Source organism: Camelina sativa, chromosome 3 (genome assembly GCF_030686135.1).
Source record: "Camelina sativa cultivar CO46 ecotype springtype chromosome 3, ASM3068613v1".
Lineage (NCBI taxonomy): Eukaryota > Viridiplantae > Streptophyta > Magnoliopsida > Brassicales > Brassicaceae > Camelina > Camelina sativa.
This window is the reverse complement of record NC_141882.1, coordinates 26,311,517-26,329,620: the sequence shown is the minus strand read 5'-3', so window position 1 is coordinate 26,329,620 and position 18,104 is coordinate 26,311,517. Positions and strand designations below refer to the sequence as shown.

The window sequence follows — 18,104 nt, the reverse complement described above, 5'->3', positions numbered from 1 at the left end:
AATAAAAGGATAAGAGTTCCATGAGCTTAACAAAGGGATTTTCAACTTGAACAAGTTTTACAATATTTGAGCAGTCTGTTGGAACCAATGTGGATTCGTCTTCAAAGCCAGGCTTCACGAGATCCTCGACCCAAGAATGGTCATAAAAGGCTCTAGTGGATAACACATTCGAGCTTGAGTAAAAGTGTTCCATGGGGGGAACAATTGGAGGGCTTAATGCCAATCGTAGAGGGTTCATGGACATAGGCACATAGTCCTTCAAACTTTTAGAAACTCACCTCATGATTCTAGATGGAGCTACAATCGGGTTTCGCAGAGGATGGGAATCAAACTGTAACAAAGCAGGTGGGTCCTCTCTCACATGAAGCTCAACGCCATGGAGGTTAAGGAGATCCACACTAAACTTGTAGTCAGTTTGGCCATGGGAGTTATCAACAGACCCAAGCTTAAGATCTAGTGGCGATAGATGGGAAGTGGGTTTGAGGGGTATAAACAGTAGGTTCAAAAACACAGTCGGTTCAGGTTCATCCTTATACCTACACATTGTATACATCCGACCAAACCTAATAAGGGAGCTTCGACGCACAACTCTATCAAACCGTTCTAAAAAAGCCAATGTTCTGCTGTCGAGGAGACCTCGACTTGACCAAGCAGAAGTAGTGGGTGCTAAAAAGGGTGAGTTTTATATAAACTTATCGGCATCGGATCTGGGAGGGTTCATATTCGGTTCAAGATCAGGGAATGGGAATGGGGGAGCAGCTTGATACGTATGATAGCACATAATGTTCAAGACTCCACAAAGCATCAACTTTAGACTTACAACGGTGATAGGTTATTAGCAATATCCATACGGTTTTAAAGATTGATTAAGCTTGTCTTCTCTAAGATCAGAGTTCCTATGACCGAATGGGAGACCTTTTTCTCCATTATCAAGCAAACACGATTCAGAGAAAAGCAAAGCAGAGTAGTTGAGAATTCAAACCTGGATATGGGCCATAGTGGGGTTAATGGGCCACAAAGATAAGCAAAGCCCTTCCTAATAAACCCAAGGGTTGATGTTGTTGGGTGGTGGGAGTACGATTCGCCGCCGTTCTGTAGGATCGGAGTGGCGCGCAGCGATAAGGCGCCATGATGAACCATCCGCCAACTTATAAGCTCGTTGTGTGTCGTCGGCGTTCCCATTGGAAAAGGCACATCTGATGGTCCAAGAGAAACTCTTACCATCAAAGAAATCCAGTGCGAAGGAAGCAATGGTGGTGTCGATGGTGGTCCAGATCTAGAGCCAAAAGATGTAGTGATGAAGTCTTGCTTAGGTGTATGAGATGAGGAGCAGTTGGACTGTTTTGAAGCTTCTATTATAGGGTTCACGAGCGGGTATGCATCCAAGATCTGGTTCAGATTGGAGCTTGTAGAGTACCGATTAACTCTTTCGTCGGTAAAGCAACCCTTAGAAAATAAAACTTCTTGGAAAGGTTCGCTTGGATTTTTAGGGGAACAGAAAATAGAAGTAGAGTAAGAGAACAAGGCAAAGTTTAGGTAGATAGCAAAAAGGTTAAGCAGGTTTTTCACCCCCCCCCGACGCCGGCAAACAGAGGTCTCACTGACGCTGGAATGTATGGTTGGAAAGAGGTCCTCGATTCTCGTGCATGGGTGCTTGTCTTCTATCTATCTTTTGGATTTTACACGCGGGTCTCATGAGTTGCTCATGCTCGTCTTTAGTTTCTAACAATAGAAGAGGAATAAAATAAAAAGGTGTTTACAGAGTACGAAGAAAAGCACACAAATCATTGGTGGTGTTGCATAGCCAAATACACAAAACATGTTAAATTAGGGTTTAATATGGGCTTCCAAATCAAAACCAATTGGCAATGAGTGGAGAGACCCTAACCCTTTTTATATTACTCAAGTCCCTTCATATCTATCAGATGTGAGATCTTTTCTCCATACGCCCCCTCGAGATGATGACTCTTCTAGCCATTAATCTCGACAGAATCCATCACGTCCCCTCGAGAGAATACTCTTTTTTTTAGCTATATCGATGGAATTGGGCCTTCCTTTGGGCCATCAATTAATGGGGTGATCAGGCCTCTATCCGGGCCGGACTAATTAACGGACCAGCGTGTGTAGGCTCTGATACCATGTTAAATTAGGGTTTGATATGAGCTTACAACTCAAAACCAATTGGCAATGAGTGGAGGGACCCTAACTCTTTATATATTACTCAAGTCCTTTCATATCTATCAGATGTGAGATCTTTTCTCCACACGCTCCCTCAAGATGATGGCTCTTCTAGCCATTAATCTCAACAGAATCCATCAAAACACGATGATTGCATTCACTCTGTTAGCATATCAAGGGAAACCAAATCAGTTTATGAAATGGAATCCTCAAAGCTCATCTGCAGTTTCAGAGGATCAATTGGTATTTGAGTATGAGGATTTGAAGAAGAAGTGTGGAAGATATGAAGTTGGTTGGAGAATCGAAATCTAGGTTCAATCTAAAGTTGGAAAGAGAATCCCAGTTTTGGGATAGTGAAGAACAGCGGAAAATTATTTTATTTCTTTGTTCATTTTGGGACGAGAGTGATGATGAGAATATATATTTCCGTCTTTGTCAACTCTTTAAAAAAAAAATTCAAAATAACACCTTTACAGGTGAGAATTGTTCATTCATATTTCTCAAATAAAAATATATCCAAAATCTTTCAAAATTAGTTTTTGAAAATACTTGTTAAGTTTGAATATCAGTAGATTTGATATAATTTTTATAAATTTTTGATTAAATAACAAAGGATTGTGAATTATTTTGCATGATTTTAAAATCCAAAATCTTTTAAAATCCTAGTTTCAATACCCCTTAGCCTCTAGGGCTGTATAGAAAAATATGCAGGTTGCAGGTTGTGTAAAGAACAAAAGATCAAATAAGAATAACTCTCTTATTATTAGCTCTAGATAAATCTCTCAAAACTAAAGCTCTCTCACAATTGTCCTCTCTCAAACTCTTAATCTTTATATGTTAATGTCATAGCTCGACATACATATATATAACAAAATCAATCCTAGTCCTACTAGGAAAACACCAAATAAAGTTTGATCCTTATCCATTCACTAATCATAACTCGATTAGGAATGCTCTGCCTTTTTCTTCTTTAAGTTCTTCTGAAGCTTAAACCAACATTCTCCCCTTTAAGCTTGACTTCACTCTTCACAACACTAACTCCAATAAGATCTCTCATTTCTTTGAACTTAATTCTTCCAAGCGTTTTAGTCAATATGTCAGCTTTCTGCTCGCTTCCTGGAACATGCTCTACCTCGATCAATCCACTCTCGACACACTCTCTTATAAAATGGAACCGCCTATGTATGGGTTTACTGCAGCCATGAAACACAGGATTCTTTGTTAATGCAATTGCAGACTGATTGTCGAGACGTATTGTAACCTTCTCACATGGAGCTCCGGTAACTTCACTAAGCAGTTCTTGTAACCAAATGGCCTGCTTTGCCGCCTCTGTTCCGGCCATAAATTCAGCCTCACAAGAAGATAAGGCTATGACTTCTTGCTTCTGTGAACACCAAGTTATCGGAATTTCTCCTAAGTAAAATATATGTCCATAAGTGCTCTTGCCATCATCTGGATCGACATTGTGACTACTGTCACTATATCCTATCAGCTTCGGTATCCTCATTCTCCCAAATGTTAAACCGAGTTCTGTAGTTCCCTTTAAGTACCTCAAACATTGTTTCATAGCTGCTCCATGAGATTCTCTAGGTCTCTGCATATATCTACTTAGAACTCCAACACAAAAAGATAAATCAGGTCGTGTATGGAGCAAGTAGCGAAGACATCCCACGTTTTTCCTGTATATTGTTGCATCAATCTCTTTCTCATTCTCAGCTTTAGACAACTTTAGACCAACCTCCATCGGTGTATGTACCAGATTGCAGTCTCGCATCCCTGCTTCTTCAAGAATCTTTTGAGCATAATGAGCTTGATTCAAGGTTATTCCTCCTTGATGATGTAGCACCTCGATTCCCAAGTAATATGTTAGCATGCCTAAATCACTCATTTCAAACTTTGATGACATCTCTCTCTTGAATTCGTTAATAATCTTCAAATTTGTGCCTGTCACAAATAAATCATCAACATACACACCAATGACTAGCAAGTGCTCACCAACTTCTTTGCGATATACAGATGGTTCCTTCGAGCACTTAACAAATCTCAAGCCCAGCAAAATTGTGTTCAACTTGTTGTTCCATGCTCTAGGTGCTTGACGCAAACCATAAAGCGCTTTGTTTAACTTGTATACCTTCTCTTCACTTCCAGCCTTTAGAAAACCTTCTGGTTGTGAAACATAAACTGTTTCTTTGAGCTCACCATGCAAAAGGCTGTTTTAACATCAAGATGATGTATCTCCCATCCATATGCTGCTGCAAGATCAATAAGCAATCTAATTGTTTCAATTCTTGCCACTGGAGCAAAAATCTCCTCAAAGTCAACTCCATATTGTTGCACATATCCCTTTGCAACAAGTCTAGCTTTGTGCTTGTTGATACTTCCATCTGAGTTTTTCTTGAGTTTAAACACCCATTTAAGCCCGATTGGTTTTGCTCCTATAGGCAAATCAACAAGATCCCATGTTTTCAATCTCTCAATCGAACCAACTTCTTCTTTGCAAGCGTGTATCCATTCTTTTGAGTCCTTTGCTTCTTGAAAGTTTCTTGGTTCATTGTTCAATACTAAAAGTAGCATCTCTCCTTCTTCTTCAGCTAGCAGAACGTAATCCTCAAGATATTTCGGAACATGTCTTTCTCTCTGGGATCTTCTTAACATAACGGGAGATAATCTTTCAGGTATCCAATTATTCTCGTTTTGTTCGTCCATCTCTTCACTGTCAACTCTGACTTCACTAATCTCTGATACTCCTCTGTTTTCACCAACTTGTTCTATCTCTGATTCCTGAACATCCTCTTGAAGTCCGTTATTTCCAAACTCATCAATCATAATCTTAAAGCTTTCATTATTATTTCTTATAGTATCGACACCATTCCAGTCCCATCCTTTTGTTTCATCAAAAATAACATCCCTACTAACACTGATCTTCTTTGTGAGAGGGTCAAACAATCGATAGGCCTTCGATCCAGGTTCTGTTCCTAGGTGAACAAGGATGCGACTTCTGTCATCAAGCTTCCTAAGATGTGGTGAATCAACCTTTGCATAACCGATGCATCCGAAGACACGAATGTGATCAACATTTGGCTTCTTACCTCTAAACAGTTCATACGGTGTTTGATCCTTAAGAGACCGTGTTGCTACTCTGTTTAAGACATAGGTTGAATGTCTTACAGCTTCTCCCCACATGTAGTTAGGCATGTACATGTGTTTCAAAATACTTCTTGCCATCTCCATTAGTGTTCTGTTTCTCCTTTCCACTACACCGTTTTGCTGTGGTGTATAAGGTGCTGTGAGATGTCTTTGAATGCCATTCTCCTCACAAAAACTTCTAAACTCATTTGATAAAAACTCTCCCCCTCTATCTGTTCTCAAAGTTTGTATTTTGCTCTCTGTCTCCTTTTCTATCATTGCTTTGATGCTTTTAAATTTCCCAAAAGCTTCTCCTTTCTCGTGTAACAGGATCGTCCACATGTATCGGGAGAAGTCATCTATAAGGACAAAAACATATCGTTTTCCAACACTCGTACTTGGTGTAATAGGACCACAAAGGTCACCGTGTATAAGCTCAAGCTTCTTCGTTGCCCGATATGATGTTGCCTGTGGAAAAACTCGTCGCGTTTGTTTACCAAGCAAACAGGAACTACAGAGTTCCTTTTCAAGTGTAAACCTTAGGGCTCCATGAACAATCTTCTTCTCAATCATAGTATTCAATGTTTCAAAGTTCACATGACCCATCCGTGCATGCCACTTTCCTGCATCACTTATTTCTGTTAAGTAGAGTCATGTATTATCTTTCAATCCCATTCGAACCTTGTAGAGTCTGTTTGGTGATCTCTCTGCTTTCACAAGAAGTTTTCCTTCACGATCTCTCATAGTTAAGTGTCCGTTCCTTAATCGAATGTCACATCCAGCTTCTGTTGCCTGACCAAGACTGACTATATTACTTTTCAATCCCGGAATATAGTAGACATCAATCATCTTTCTTGGCTTTCCATTCAGATCAACAAAGGCTATCGTGCCTTTTCCTTTAATATCAATACGAGAGTCATCTCCAAATCTAACTTTTCCTGTGACTGTCAGATCGAGTGTGTCAAAGTATCTTCTATCTCCAGTCATGTGGTTGCTAGCCCCATTGTCAAGATAACAAACATTGTCTCTTCCAGTGTTTGTTTCGAATTTGCTAGGTACACATCGCTTTTCATTTAGAAATACAACCTCATGTAGCATAAGTTCATCTGCAGTTTCCGTATCCTTCTCCACTTCTTGAGTTTCCTGCAATTTCAACAAACGATCTGGACAACTGCTTGCATAATGCCCCATCTTGTCACATCTAAAACATGTAACCTGCGAGGGATCTCTTCCTCCATTACGTCCACGTCCTCTTCCTCGATAGGAGAACCTTCCTCCTCTGCCTCTTCCTCTGTAGCTTCCGTTGTACTCATGTTGATGTTGAGAATAGCTTGCTTGCGTATCAACATTAGAGACAATATTAGCATACATTAACTTGTTCTGTTCTTCTTGTGGTTCTTCATTTTCGAATATTCTTTCTTCGTAGGCTTTAAGTCGTCCCACAATTTCTACAAAGCTTGTTGTGTTCAAGTCAAGTACTTGCTCCAAAGATGCGACAATATGAATGTATTTTTTTCGAGAAAGAGTTTTAAGAAACTTCTTGACTAGCTTGGATTCTTCGATTATTGTCCCTAGTGCAACTGATTTTGAGGAGAGTTCGGATATTCTCCCAGAAAACTCATCAATACTCTCTGTATCTTTCATCTTCAGTCGATCAAAATCAGTCATCAACGTTTGTAGTCTAGCCTCACGAACTCTCTCAGCTCCTACATGTCTGTTTTTGATTGCTAACCATATCTTCTTAGTTGTATCGAGCTCTCCTACCTGCAGGATGAGTGCCTCTGGGATAGATTGAAACAATAATCCAATAGCCATGTCATTCTTTTCTTCATCTATAGTTTCTGCATCAATTGTCTCCCAAACTTTGTTGACTCTGAGCACAAATTTCATCTTCATTGCCCAAACTGTGTAATTTGTGGTAGTTAGCATCGGACATGTGATGGAGGAAGATCCTCCTCCCTCTGTTGGTTTTGCGATCATAGTAGCACTTTCTCCTTCGGTCATTGTTTTGCTCTGATACCAAATATAGAAAAATATGCAGGTTGCAGGTTGTGTAAAGAACAAAATATCAAATAAGAATAACTCTCTTATTATTAGCTCTAGAAAAAATCTCTCAAAACTAAAGCTCTCTCACAATTGTCCTCTCTCAAACTCTTAATCTCTATATGTTAATGTCATAGCTCGACATACATATATATAACAAAATCAATCCTAGTCCTACTAGGAAAACACCAAATAGAGTTTGATCCTTATCCATTCACTAATCATAACTCGATTAGGAATGCTCTGCCTTTTTCGGCTGGACTGGAAACCCAAGAGATGCCGGATGAGGATAAGAAAGCCGAGAGATCGGCACGATCTAGCTCCTTGCGTTTCACGGCGCCGCCAAAGTTGCAAACGTTTGAACTTCTTCTTCTGTTTTGTTTTTTGTTCTTTTTTTTCTTTTTTTTTTTCTTTTTTTTCCTCTCAAGAGAAATATATTATCAAACAGGCCACGAATAACAAACAATATATATAGAGATTTACAGAAGTTTTAAAGGTCCAACAGGCCCCAAAGGCAAACCGCCGACCGGAGAAAAAAACTTTATTTTGACTCCATCGATATCCACGTTAGAGGATGCGAGAAGGGTTTCGTAATAGAAGATCATGTCATTGTAGTCAATGAAAACCTTAAGGATGCAACAAAAAAAATGCATATAAAAAGTGAAAAAGGATAAGACAAATCGAAAAAAAAAACTGGGAGACAGAGGAAGCGTGATGGAAGTATCTTTCCATGACTTCTTCCCTCCAATTGGTAAAACAGGGAGCTTCAATACCATTGGACCTCCTGTAATAACAATCAATTCGGCTGATCTTTAGGCCAAACATAGTATTCCTCAATTTATTTCTAATGCATTACATTGTAATTATATACAATCAGTTCAATAGCAATGAAATAAAAATGTTACCAAGAAAAGAAAGAAAAAACAACCGCATATTTAACATCTTGTGAATTTATACATGCATTATAGACTTAGACCAAAGCAACAACAATACATTACTATGCTTCTTCTGTTTTTATTTTTTCTTTTTCTTATCAAGTCTTACTATTTTGCCTTGTTATCCAATACAGCTTCAGTTTTTGATAGTAGCCAAGACCGAGCTGATGTCGTCGGCGACGGACACAGCATCCTCGGCGGCTCCAGCAATTCCTCTTCTTGAAAATCCAGTACAGTAAAGATTCTTCTCTCCTTTCCAATGCTTCGGCATGGGTGCTTTGGGGAATCCATCCTTCTTCATCACGTACTCATAGTCCTGTGTATTATTTCACAAGAACGTACACATCATTGTCATATTTCTTCAACCGGTTTTATTTTGTTTTAATTGGATGATTTTGGGTTACTTATGTTAGAAATTATAGTACCTGTAACCAATTGCAGACCGAGCTTTTGTAACCAGTCGCAAACACAATTGCATCAAAATCTTGTTCATGTCCATTTTCGAACGTTAAGGTCTTGCCTTTGATGCTTCCAATCCCACCATTGATAACCTAATGCAGTTGCATTAGTTAGTTAATAATGTTTCCATTTAATCAATCAAATCTACCACATATATATCATTAAAAATTTAGTAATCAAGAAGCTTTTAACTATGGAAGATGGAGTACAATAATAAATTCTATGAGATTTTATCATCATTAATTTGTGACTTTGTGTGAAATCAGTATGATAGAAAAGTAATTTGGCCTGAAATAAATGCTTTCAGTTGTCTGATATGAAAATAAATTAGAATTGTACAAAATAAAATTGCCATGGTTTGAAAAGTGAGGTTTCTGAACACCTAAAATTGAGGGTTTTTGTTTTTGTTTTTGTGTCTTTTGGAAAAATTAATTTTACACAAATTAATTACCCTTTTCTTTCCTCCTAAAAAGTGTTTTCATATACAACCAAATTTTAAAAGACTGACATTGTTTGACCAAAAATGAAAAATAGAACTGACATTTTCTGTGGACAAAAAAAAAACTGATACTTTTTTTTGGGACAAACAAAATAACTGATACTTTATATGCATTAAAATATAATATAAGTAAGAAATCAATTAAGGTGAAGATAAAATTTAATGGACAAAAAGGGTATAGGTACCTTAATCTCGCCATCGCGGATCTTTTGAACAGTTCCAACATCAATAACAGGAGCTTTTCCGGTAAAGAGTTTAGTTGCGAAAGGACCTTGTTTTGGTCGGAAGAGTCCGTACTTGGAGAGATCTCCGTACGCAAGATTCGATATAGTCGTCACCATTGTGTCGACAATTGTCACCGGAACATACTTCAGAAATGACATCCCCAAGTGTATCACTTCTTTAGTCACCACGTGTCTCTGCAAAGATTTTAAGAGTGAAACCCTAATGTTATACATACATATATTTAATGTTCAAATGCACAAATCATATTGTAACTTGATACAAATCATAATGATATTTTTACAACAAGTTTTTGTCCATGAATTGACCACAACCACACATGCATGACAATCTTTAACTTTCATGCATTACAAATAGATTATGACAAGACAAAACCAAGATTAATTACTTACCGGGGTTCTAATGAGAACGGTCGTATTTGCTCCGAAGTTGCAAAGATCAAAACTAATCTCCATACCGGAGTTTCCACCACCGACCACAAGAACATTTTTGCCATTAAAGTCACGACCGGACTTGTACCCACTCGAATGCAGAATCTCGCCGGGGAAAGTGTCAATCCCATTCACCATGGGAATATTCCCATCTCCGTTCTCCCCGGTCGCAACCACCAGAAACTCCGACCAATACACCTCGGTTTCTCCGGTCACCGTGTTTTCCGCCTCTACCCTCCACTTGTTATTGGACTCATCGAACGTTGAGAGCTTCACGGTACGGTTGTACCTAGGCTTTATGTCGAAACGGGCAACATAAGCGTCAAGGTAGTTGACGAAAAGATCTTTGGGCATAAAGGTGGGAACATCGCGGCCGTGTGGCATGAAAGGCAGCTCGCAAAACTCTTTGGCTAAGTGAAGTTTGAGACGATCGTAGGCTCGTTTCTTCCAAAGCGATGCATAGATGTCTTCTTTCTCGAGAATCACGTTTGGGACTAGGTGTTGGTTTAGACAAACAGATGTTGCTAAACCGGCTGGTCCAGCTCCAACAATCACCACGACGGTTTCCATATTGTTTGAAAGATTCTCTTTGGTTTGTTTAATTTGTGATTACTGTGTGTTCTTCATTCGATTGTGGTTTGAGATTATTTATACAAGAGTATCAGGAAATGGGGATATGTATCAGTGAAAAAAATGTTAGTTTTGGAAATGGATATATGTGTGTAGATATTTTCAAAAATCAAAACGATAAAATTAAGGCATCTTTATATATTTTCACCATCTGTAAGCCACTGGTGAATGGTATTTAAGAGGGCAAGATTTTGTTTGCTATTTTGGAGCTATTTTAGTTAAGTGGTGCACATCAACAAGTCTTGGGGTTAGCATACAGATCACCACAATTTTGAAACACATTAGGTTAAAAAAACGTAACTATATATGACGTTACATGAAATATGATCCACGTGGTTACTTCGAATGGTGAATTGACAGAGAGGATGGTCATATATTTCTGTTTTATATAAATTGCTGATTCATTTGACTAATGTATTAGTAGTATTTTCCTATTTGCTATATTATAAAAATACTAAAAATGCTTAAGATGATAAAATTTGTTAGTATAATTTATCAGATTGAGTGGCATGTGTCGAAAAGTGTCAACATGTTATTATTATTTCTTTCTATAGAATTAAAACTACTAAGTACGTAATATACAAATATATTGAAAATAGCTAGCTAAATGATAAATTAACCATCTTTATATACTTACTTTTATAGACAAACGCATAAGTACTTTGTCTTTTTAACTATACATTTTAAAAAATGTAGAGTCAATTTTTATAAAATAAGTGCAATCATCTTTTTAAAAAAATATTGTGATGATATATTCTCCATTATTAATATATACATTTTGACATTTTTCCTCCATTTTCTTTTTGTGAAGAAACTGATATATGTTCTTTGTATCTAATTTTTTTTATGACAGTTATATTCATTCAAATACACTAATCAATATTTCTAAATTGGAGTGACACATGTTATCTAATTCCTTATATATATCATTCTGTACTCATCCATTTTTTGGAACTTTGTAAAGTATATATTTTTTTCTCAATGAATTGAAATATTGAATAATCAAACTCTAAATTCATAAAAAGCTTTCAAAATTAAAGTGACACATATTTTTAACCACAAACAAAGTGACACATGTTGATTTACTAGATACATTGTAATTGTATTCATCTACTAGTGATCTATTTATTTATCCAAGTATCCAATAAGGTTTATTTGTTATTTCAAAACAAATTAACGTTGAACACTATTTAATGTTGAATATTAAAGCATTTACTTTTTGTTTTTATGAGTTAAAACAATTTTTTTTTTTGTAATTTACACATTTTCTATTATAATGCTTTTCAATATTTAATTTTTTTTTTTATGTTTCTTTTAGGTTACATACGATCGTGAATTCGATGATCTTAATTGTCGTATGAATCTTTTGTCGCCTCTACCAAAAAGATAAATAATACTCTCTTAATTTTACAATGAGTGTCATTCTGACATATTTCAAGGCCAGGGCTCTATAGGGACAAGCTAGGGGGGGAGGGGGCTAGTGGGATCCACAGGACAGATTGTTACAAGTATTATCAAAATAATTATTCATATAGAATCAAAAAGAAAATAAAGATGTCAAATAACTACAATGCAAAACTTCTTAATATTGAAGGGCAAGTGTTCCCTTTTAAATTTAAAATTCTTTTTCAAATATCCAAATGCAAAGTTACATATGATCATAGATTTTGTGATCTTATGTCTCATGATTTTTTTGTCACATTAACCAAATGATAGATAATATAATCAAAAATGCATTCATGTAATATCAACAATAAACAAAAGACAAAATTCATAATATGAAAGGACAAGTGTTTCCTTTTAGGTTTAATTTTCTTATGTCGAAACATCCAAATACAATATTTCGGAAAGTAATAAGATAGTAGATTCGATGATCTTAATGTCTTATGATATTTTTTGTCGTGTTGACCAAATAATAAATAAGATTGTTAAAACACCTTCATGTAATAACGTAATAAACTAAAGACAAGGCAAATAACGACAACAAAAAATTTTAATATTAAAAGTTAAGTGTTCTTTTTAGGTTTAAATATTTTTTGTCGAAATGTCCAAATGCAATTTTTACGGAAAGTTAAATGTAATTGTAGATTTGGTGATCTTCTTGCATGATTTTTTTTTCGCGTTGACAAAATGTTAGATAATATTTTCAAAAAGAAATCCATGTACTAGCAACAATAAACTAAAAAGATGCCAAATAGCGAATATATATATATATATATATTTAATATTAAAAAGCAAGTGTCCCTCTTTAGATTTCAAATTTTTATTGAAATATCCAAATGCAATTTTTACAGAATATTACATATGAATATGATCATAGATTCAATGATCTTATATGTCGCATGATTTTTTTTAGCGTTAACCAAGTGGTAAATAATATTGTTAACAAACACATTAACTTAAAAATGACGAGAGAATAAAAGCACCTGAAATCTGCTCTGAAAAGCAAACCTAACTTAATACGTTTAAAATACATGAAATTGAGAATGGCTTCGAAAATCAAATAATTAATTAGCAAAATTACATGAAATCTGCTCTGAAAAGGAAACAATAAACCAAACCTACTAAAACTGAGAATTACCTACGTAAACCCATTTTTTTTTTGTGTGTGTAGGTGAAAGCTTTACATATGTTAAAATTGCTAATACTGCCGGAAGCTGGTGCAAAAATAAGCACCATGTCTTGGGACAAGAACGAGAGTGTAAACAAGTGAAAATTGAAATGATCTTTTATAATCAAACACCGTGTGCGGATCTTCAACTTCGAGAGACTATTCGAGAACTAAAAAAGAAGTATTGTGTCATTATATCCATCAGAAGTTCTCAGTATGTCGAATATCGTTTGATTGTATTATCAGCATTCGAGATTCTGAGGGACTCCTCTGCTATCAAGAAAGCTGTTGATGTTTTGCATCCCTTGTGCACAAGAGTGTATGGGGGTACATAATGTGAAACTATATTTGGAAAAATCCTTTGATAGTTCTTCTGGATGAAGAAGACTTTTAACGCCTCCTTGGCTTCTGTATCACTACAGCACCCACCGCTGGAGATCTTATGATTAAGGTAAAGTAAATATACGGTTTCCTTTAAATGAGTGTCATTCTCACACGTTTCATCCAAATTAAGAAATAAATGATTGATAATTGAATTTAATAAAAATGAGCTTTGAGTTAAGAGTTAAATAGGAAACTAGGTGTAAATTTTTTGTTGAAAATATACAGTGACATTCTTCGTACAACAAATAAAAATATGTAAGAATGTCATTCTTGATGAAATATCAAAAAACTTATTCATATATAATCAAAAAAGAAAATAAAGATGTCAAATAACTAGAATGCAAAATTTCTTAATATTGAAGGGCAAGTGTTCCCTTTTAGATTTAAAATTCTTTTTCAAATATCCAAATGCAAAGTTACATATGATCATAGATTTTTGATCTTATGTCCCATGATTTTTTTTGTCACATTAACCAAATGATAGATAATATTTTCAAAAATGCATTCATGTAATAACGACAATAAACAAAAGACAGGTCGACAATGTAAAAATTCATAATATGAAAGGACAAGTGATGCCTTTTAGGTTTGATTTTCTTATGTCGAAACATCCAAATACAATATTTCGGAAAGTAATAAGATAGTAGATTCGATGATCTTAATGTCTTATGATATTTTTTGTCGTGTTGACCAAATAATAAATAAGATTGTTAAAAACACCTTCATGTAATAACGCAATAAACTAAAGACAAGGCAAATAACGACAATAAAATTTTTTAATATTAAAAGTTAAGTGTTCTTTTTAGGTTTAAATATTTTTGTCGAAATATCCAAATGTAATTTTTACGGAAAGTTACATGTAATTGTAGATTTGGTGATCTTTTTCCATGATTTTTTTTCGAGTTAACAAAATGTTAGATAATATTTTCAAAACGAAATTCATAGCAACAATAAACTAAAAACATGCCAAATAGCGAATATATATATATATATATATATATATATATATATATATGTTTAATATTAAAGGGCAAGTGTCCCTCTTTAGATTTCAAATTCTTATTGAAATATCCAAATGCAATTTTTACATAATGTTACATATGAATATGATCGTAGATTCAATGATATCCTAATATTTGTTATTTTTATCATTAACAATAAATATGATAATAATAAATATCTAAATATTTATCGATATTTTAATTATTTAATCCGAAAAAATAACTTAAAAACCAAAACTAAATAATATATATTAAAATTTAAGGAATTAACTATTCAGTTATTTTTAATAAAATATAAACTTACAATTGTTTCAAATTCAACACATATTTATTCATTAACTAATACTATAAATATTTGCAAAATACAATAAAATATATAAACACTTTAATATTATATAAAAAACAACAAATATCAATTATTTATTCAAAATATTAGCCCGTGGTCCTAGGCCAACCTTAAAAAACTGGCACTCAAACAATCACTCGCCTTCGCAAATCGCAATGGTGATTGGGAATCTATACCCATTGGGCCTGTTGAGCTACTTAGGCCTATAAGTTTTGAGTCGCTTCTGTTCCTAACCGGCCCGGTTAAAGGATTTAGGAATTAGAAATTAAGATCCTTGAATCCAAAAATTTCAACTTCTTCCTCTATCTCAATCGCGACCAAAGGGTATCTCTGATCAAAACCCTAATTCCCAAATCTGATTCTTATCCTTCGATAAAGTTTTTTTTTTTTTTAAATTGCTTCGATCTTTGTTGAATTCGCAAAGCAGCGAAGATGGTGTTGGCGGAGCTAGGCGGGCGGATCACCCGCGCGATACAGCAGATGAGCAATGTGACAATCATCGATGAGAAGGCTTTGAATGAATGTTTGAACGAGATCACTCGTGCTCTGCTTCAGTCCGATGTTTCGTTTCCCCTTGTGAAAGAGATGCAGACCAATATCAAGAAGATCGTTAATCTTGAAGATCTAGCAGCTGGCCACAACAAGCGCCGGATCATTGAGCAGGTTTCATTTTTTTCTTCTTTGGAATTTGATTCAATTGTGATTCAATTGGTCATGATTTTTGTAATGTTTTGTCTCAGGCTATCTTCAGTGAGCTATGTAAGATGTTGGATCCAGGGAAGCCTGCATTTGCTCCTAAAAAGGCCAAACCTAGTGTAGTTATGTTTGTCGGATTACAAGGTGAGGTCTTGTAAGATGTTTTTTCTCTGGTTTGGGTCCAAGTCAGGTGTGTTTGTTTCTAATGTAATCCAATTTTTTTGTGATTTGTGGTTTAGGTGCTGGAAAGACGACAACTTGTACCAAGTATGCTTATTATCATCAGAAGAAAGGTTACAAGCCAGCTCTAGTGTGTGCGGATACTTTCAGGGCTGGTGCTTTCGATCAGCTGAAACAGAATGCCACCAAGGCTAAGATCCCGTTTTATGGAAGGTACTCAATCAAGTCAACCCCTCTACGGTGTTCCCTAAGTATGAAGAGTTATATCTTACTATTAGTTTTTTACAAAGGATACTATTAGGCCCCGTAGAGGAGTGTCTTTGAAAATGTAGGTGCAAGGTTCAAAATTCATGAAATAGGTTTGGTTTAGGTCAGTAGCTGCAAAAAGTTGCTCCGAAAAGGACTTCTCTAGCTCTCTGCGTGCTACTTACCTTAATGAGTTTCTTTAAGCCTTTTTCTCTGTTCTATTCTTGCGCTCTACTTCGACATTATTACTCAGTGCCATCCTATCAAAGGATCATCTTTTTCAAACAGTTCAACAGTATGCTAAATGGATATTCTGAGGTCTTGTGTTATCTATTGTTTTTATTTGCACTCACTGCAACTATTCGACCTGTAGTTTTGGATTTACTTGATTGAAACGTACTTAGGGAATTGACTGAACTACTGTGGTAGCAGCAGCATTGCTAAGGCCGAGTTATGTTTCTTTGCAGCTACACGGAATCCGATCCAGTGAAAATTGCTGTTGAAGGAGTTGACAGGTTCAAGAAAGAAAGCTGTGATCTTATTATTGTTGACACCAGTGGTCGCCATAAACAAGAAGCTTCCCTCTTTGAAGAGATGCGTCAAGTTGCTGAAGCAACGGTATGCTCTGTTGTTTTGAAGTATTCTGTTTGTTCCTGGTTGATGCTGCAGGCACTGATCATGGTCTTTTCACTTTACAGAAACCAGATCTTGTTATTTTTGTTATGGATAGCAGTATTGGTCAAGCTGCATTTGACCAAGCTCAAGCATTTAAGCAAAGTGTTGCTGTTGGAGCTGTAATTATTACTAAGATGGACGGCCATGCCAAGGGTGGTGGAGCTCTTAGCGCGTAAGTATTATATAGCTACTGAGGTGTCTATGTACTCGAAATGTCAGTATGAAAATTTTGCGGGTTTCCAAGTTGGACATGTAAATGTGATCCATTTTCATCTTGTTAGTGTTGCAGCTACAAAAAGTCCTGTGATATTCATTGGAACAGGAGAGCACATGGATGAGTTTGAAGTGTTTGATGTCAAACCATTTGTCAGCCGTCTCTTAGGTAACTTTCATGGCATTGATTGAAGATTAGTAGTACTGGTAGGAGTAATCAAAGGCTCCCTCCAAATGGGTTGTTGACTCAGAATCTTGATATGTTATATGTACGACAGGAATGGGTGATTGGTCTGGATTCGTGGATAAGCTACAAGAGGTGGTACCTAAAGATCAACAGCCTGAACTTCTGGAAAAGCTCTCTCAGGGTAACTTTACACTGAGAATTATGTACGACCAGTTCCAGAACATACTGAACATGGGCCCACTCAAAGAGGTCAGAATCTCTTGTCAAATATAACTTAAGCTGAATTCGTACGAGGTGCTATATATTAAAACGATGTTTGTGATGTTGGTGTGTAGGTTTTCTCCATGCTTCCTGGAATGAGTGCTGAAATGATGCCGAAAGGACATGAGAAAGAAAGCCAGGCGAAGATAAAACGATACATGACAATGATGGATTCTATGACAAATGAAGGTAAGAACAAAATATATATCTTATTTGGATAAAGTTAGTTTCTCAGTAGGAAGTAATAAGAAAGTGATGGTTGGGTTTGTGTAGAATTGGACAGCTCAAACCCAAAAGTGTTTAACGAGTCACGGATGATGCGGATAGCAAGAGGGTCAGGGAGGCTAGTAAGAGAAGTGATGGAGATGTTGGAAGAGTACAAGAGACTAGCAAAGATATGGGGCAAGATGAAAGGGATCAAGATCCCAAAGAATGGAGACATGAGTGCACTCTCGAGAAACATGAACGCTCAACACATGAGCAAGGTCCTACCGCCTCAGATGCTCAAGCAGATTGGCGGCATGGGCGGTCTTCAGAGTCTCATGAAGCAGATGGGTTCCGGCAAGGACATGATGGGAATGTTCGGTGGTGGAGACAAGTAGTTTCTATCTTACTTTCTTTCTTTCTTGCATACCCAAAAACTCGACCTTGTTATGCTGTCATTATTAGAGTTTTCCCCCTTCTGCATTTGTAAAATATTTGCAATTTTTCTCCAATTTTACGAAAAGAGTTTATACCAAAAGAGGTGATTAGATCGGAA

At 36.1% G+C, this 18,104-nt stretch overlaps 3 protein-coding genes across 3 annotated transcripts; 1 reads left to right on the top strand and 2 right to left on the bottom strand.

The window, feature by feature from the left end:
• Positions 1 to 5,955: 5,955 nt before the first annotated feature.
• LOC147947720 (uncharacterized) lies at positions 5,956 to 7,308 on the bottom strand. The gene has a single exon (XM_087507417.1). It carries the CDS (start codon positions 7,306 to 7,308, stop codon positions 5,956 to 5,958), a length of 1,353 nt encoding a protein of 450 aa, XP_087363543.1.
• A 951-nt stretch (positions 7,309 to 8,259) lies between these two features.
• Positions 8,260 to 10,682, bottom strand: LOC104777806 (putative indole-3-pyruvate monooxygenase YUCCA10). The gene is made up of 4 exons (XM_010502129.3): positions 9,876 to 10,682; positions 9,426 to 9,659; positions 8,708 to 8,833; positions 8,260 to 8,598 (listed from the first exon to the last, which is right to left on the bottom strand). Exons 1-4 carry the CDS (start codon positions 10,482 to 10,484, stop codon positions 8,419 to 8,421), a joined length of 1,149 nt encoding a protein of 382 aa, XP_010500431.1. The 5' UTR covers positions 10,485 to 10,682; the 3' UTR covers positions 8,260 to 8,418.
• Positions 10,683 to 15,031: 4,349 nt separating this feature from the next.
• Positions 15,032 to 18,086, top strand: LOC104742426 (signal recognition particle subunit SRP54 3). The gene is made up of 10 exons (XM_019243892.2): positions 15,032 to 15,210; positions 15,314 to 15,549; positions 15,627 to 15,726; positions 15,822 to 15,975; positions 16,476 to 16,626; positions 16,707 to 16,855; positions 16,965 to 17,065; positions 17,175 to 17,332; positions 17,419 to 17,533; positions 17,618 to 18,086. The coding sequence occupies exons 2-10, from the start codon at positions 15,319 to 15,321 to the stop codon at positions 17,944 to 17,946; spliced, it is 1,488 nt and encodes a 495-aa protein (XP_019099437.1). The 5' UTR covers positions 15,032 to 15,210; positions 15,314 to 15,318; the 3' UTR covers positions 17,947 to 18,086.
• The last annotated feature ends 18 nt before the right edge of the window (positions 18,087 to 18,104 follow it).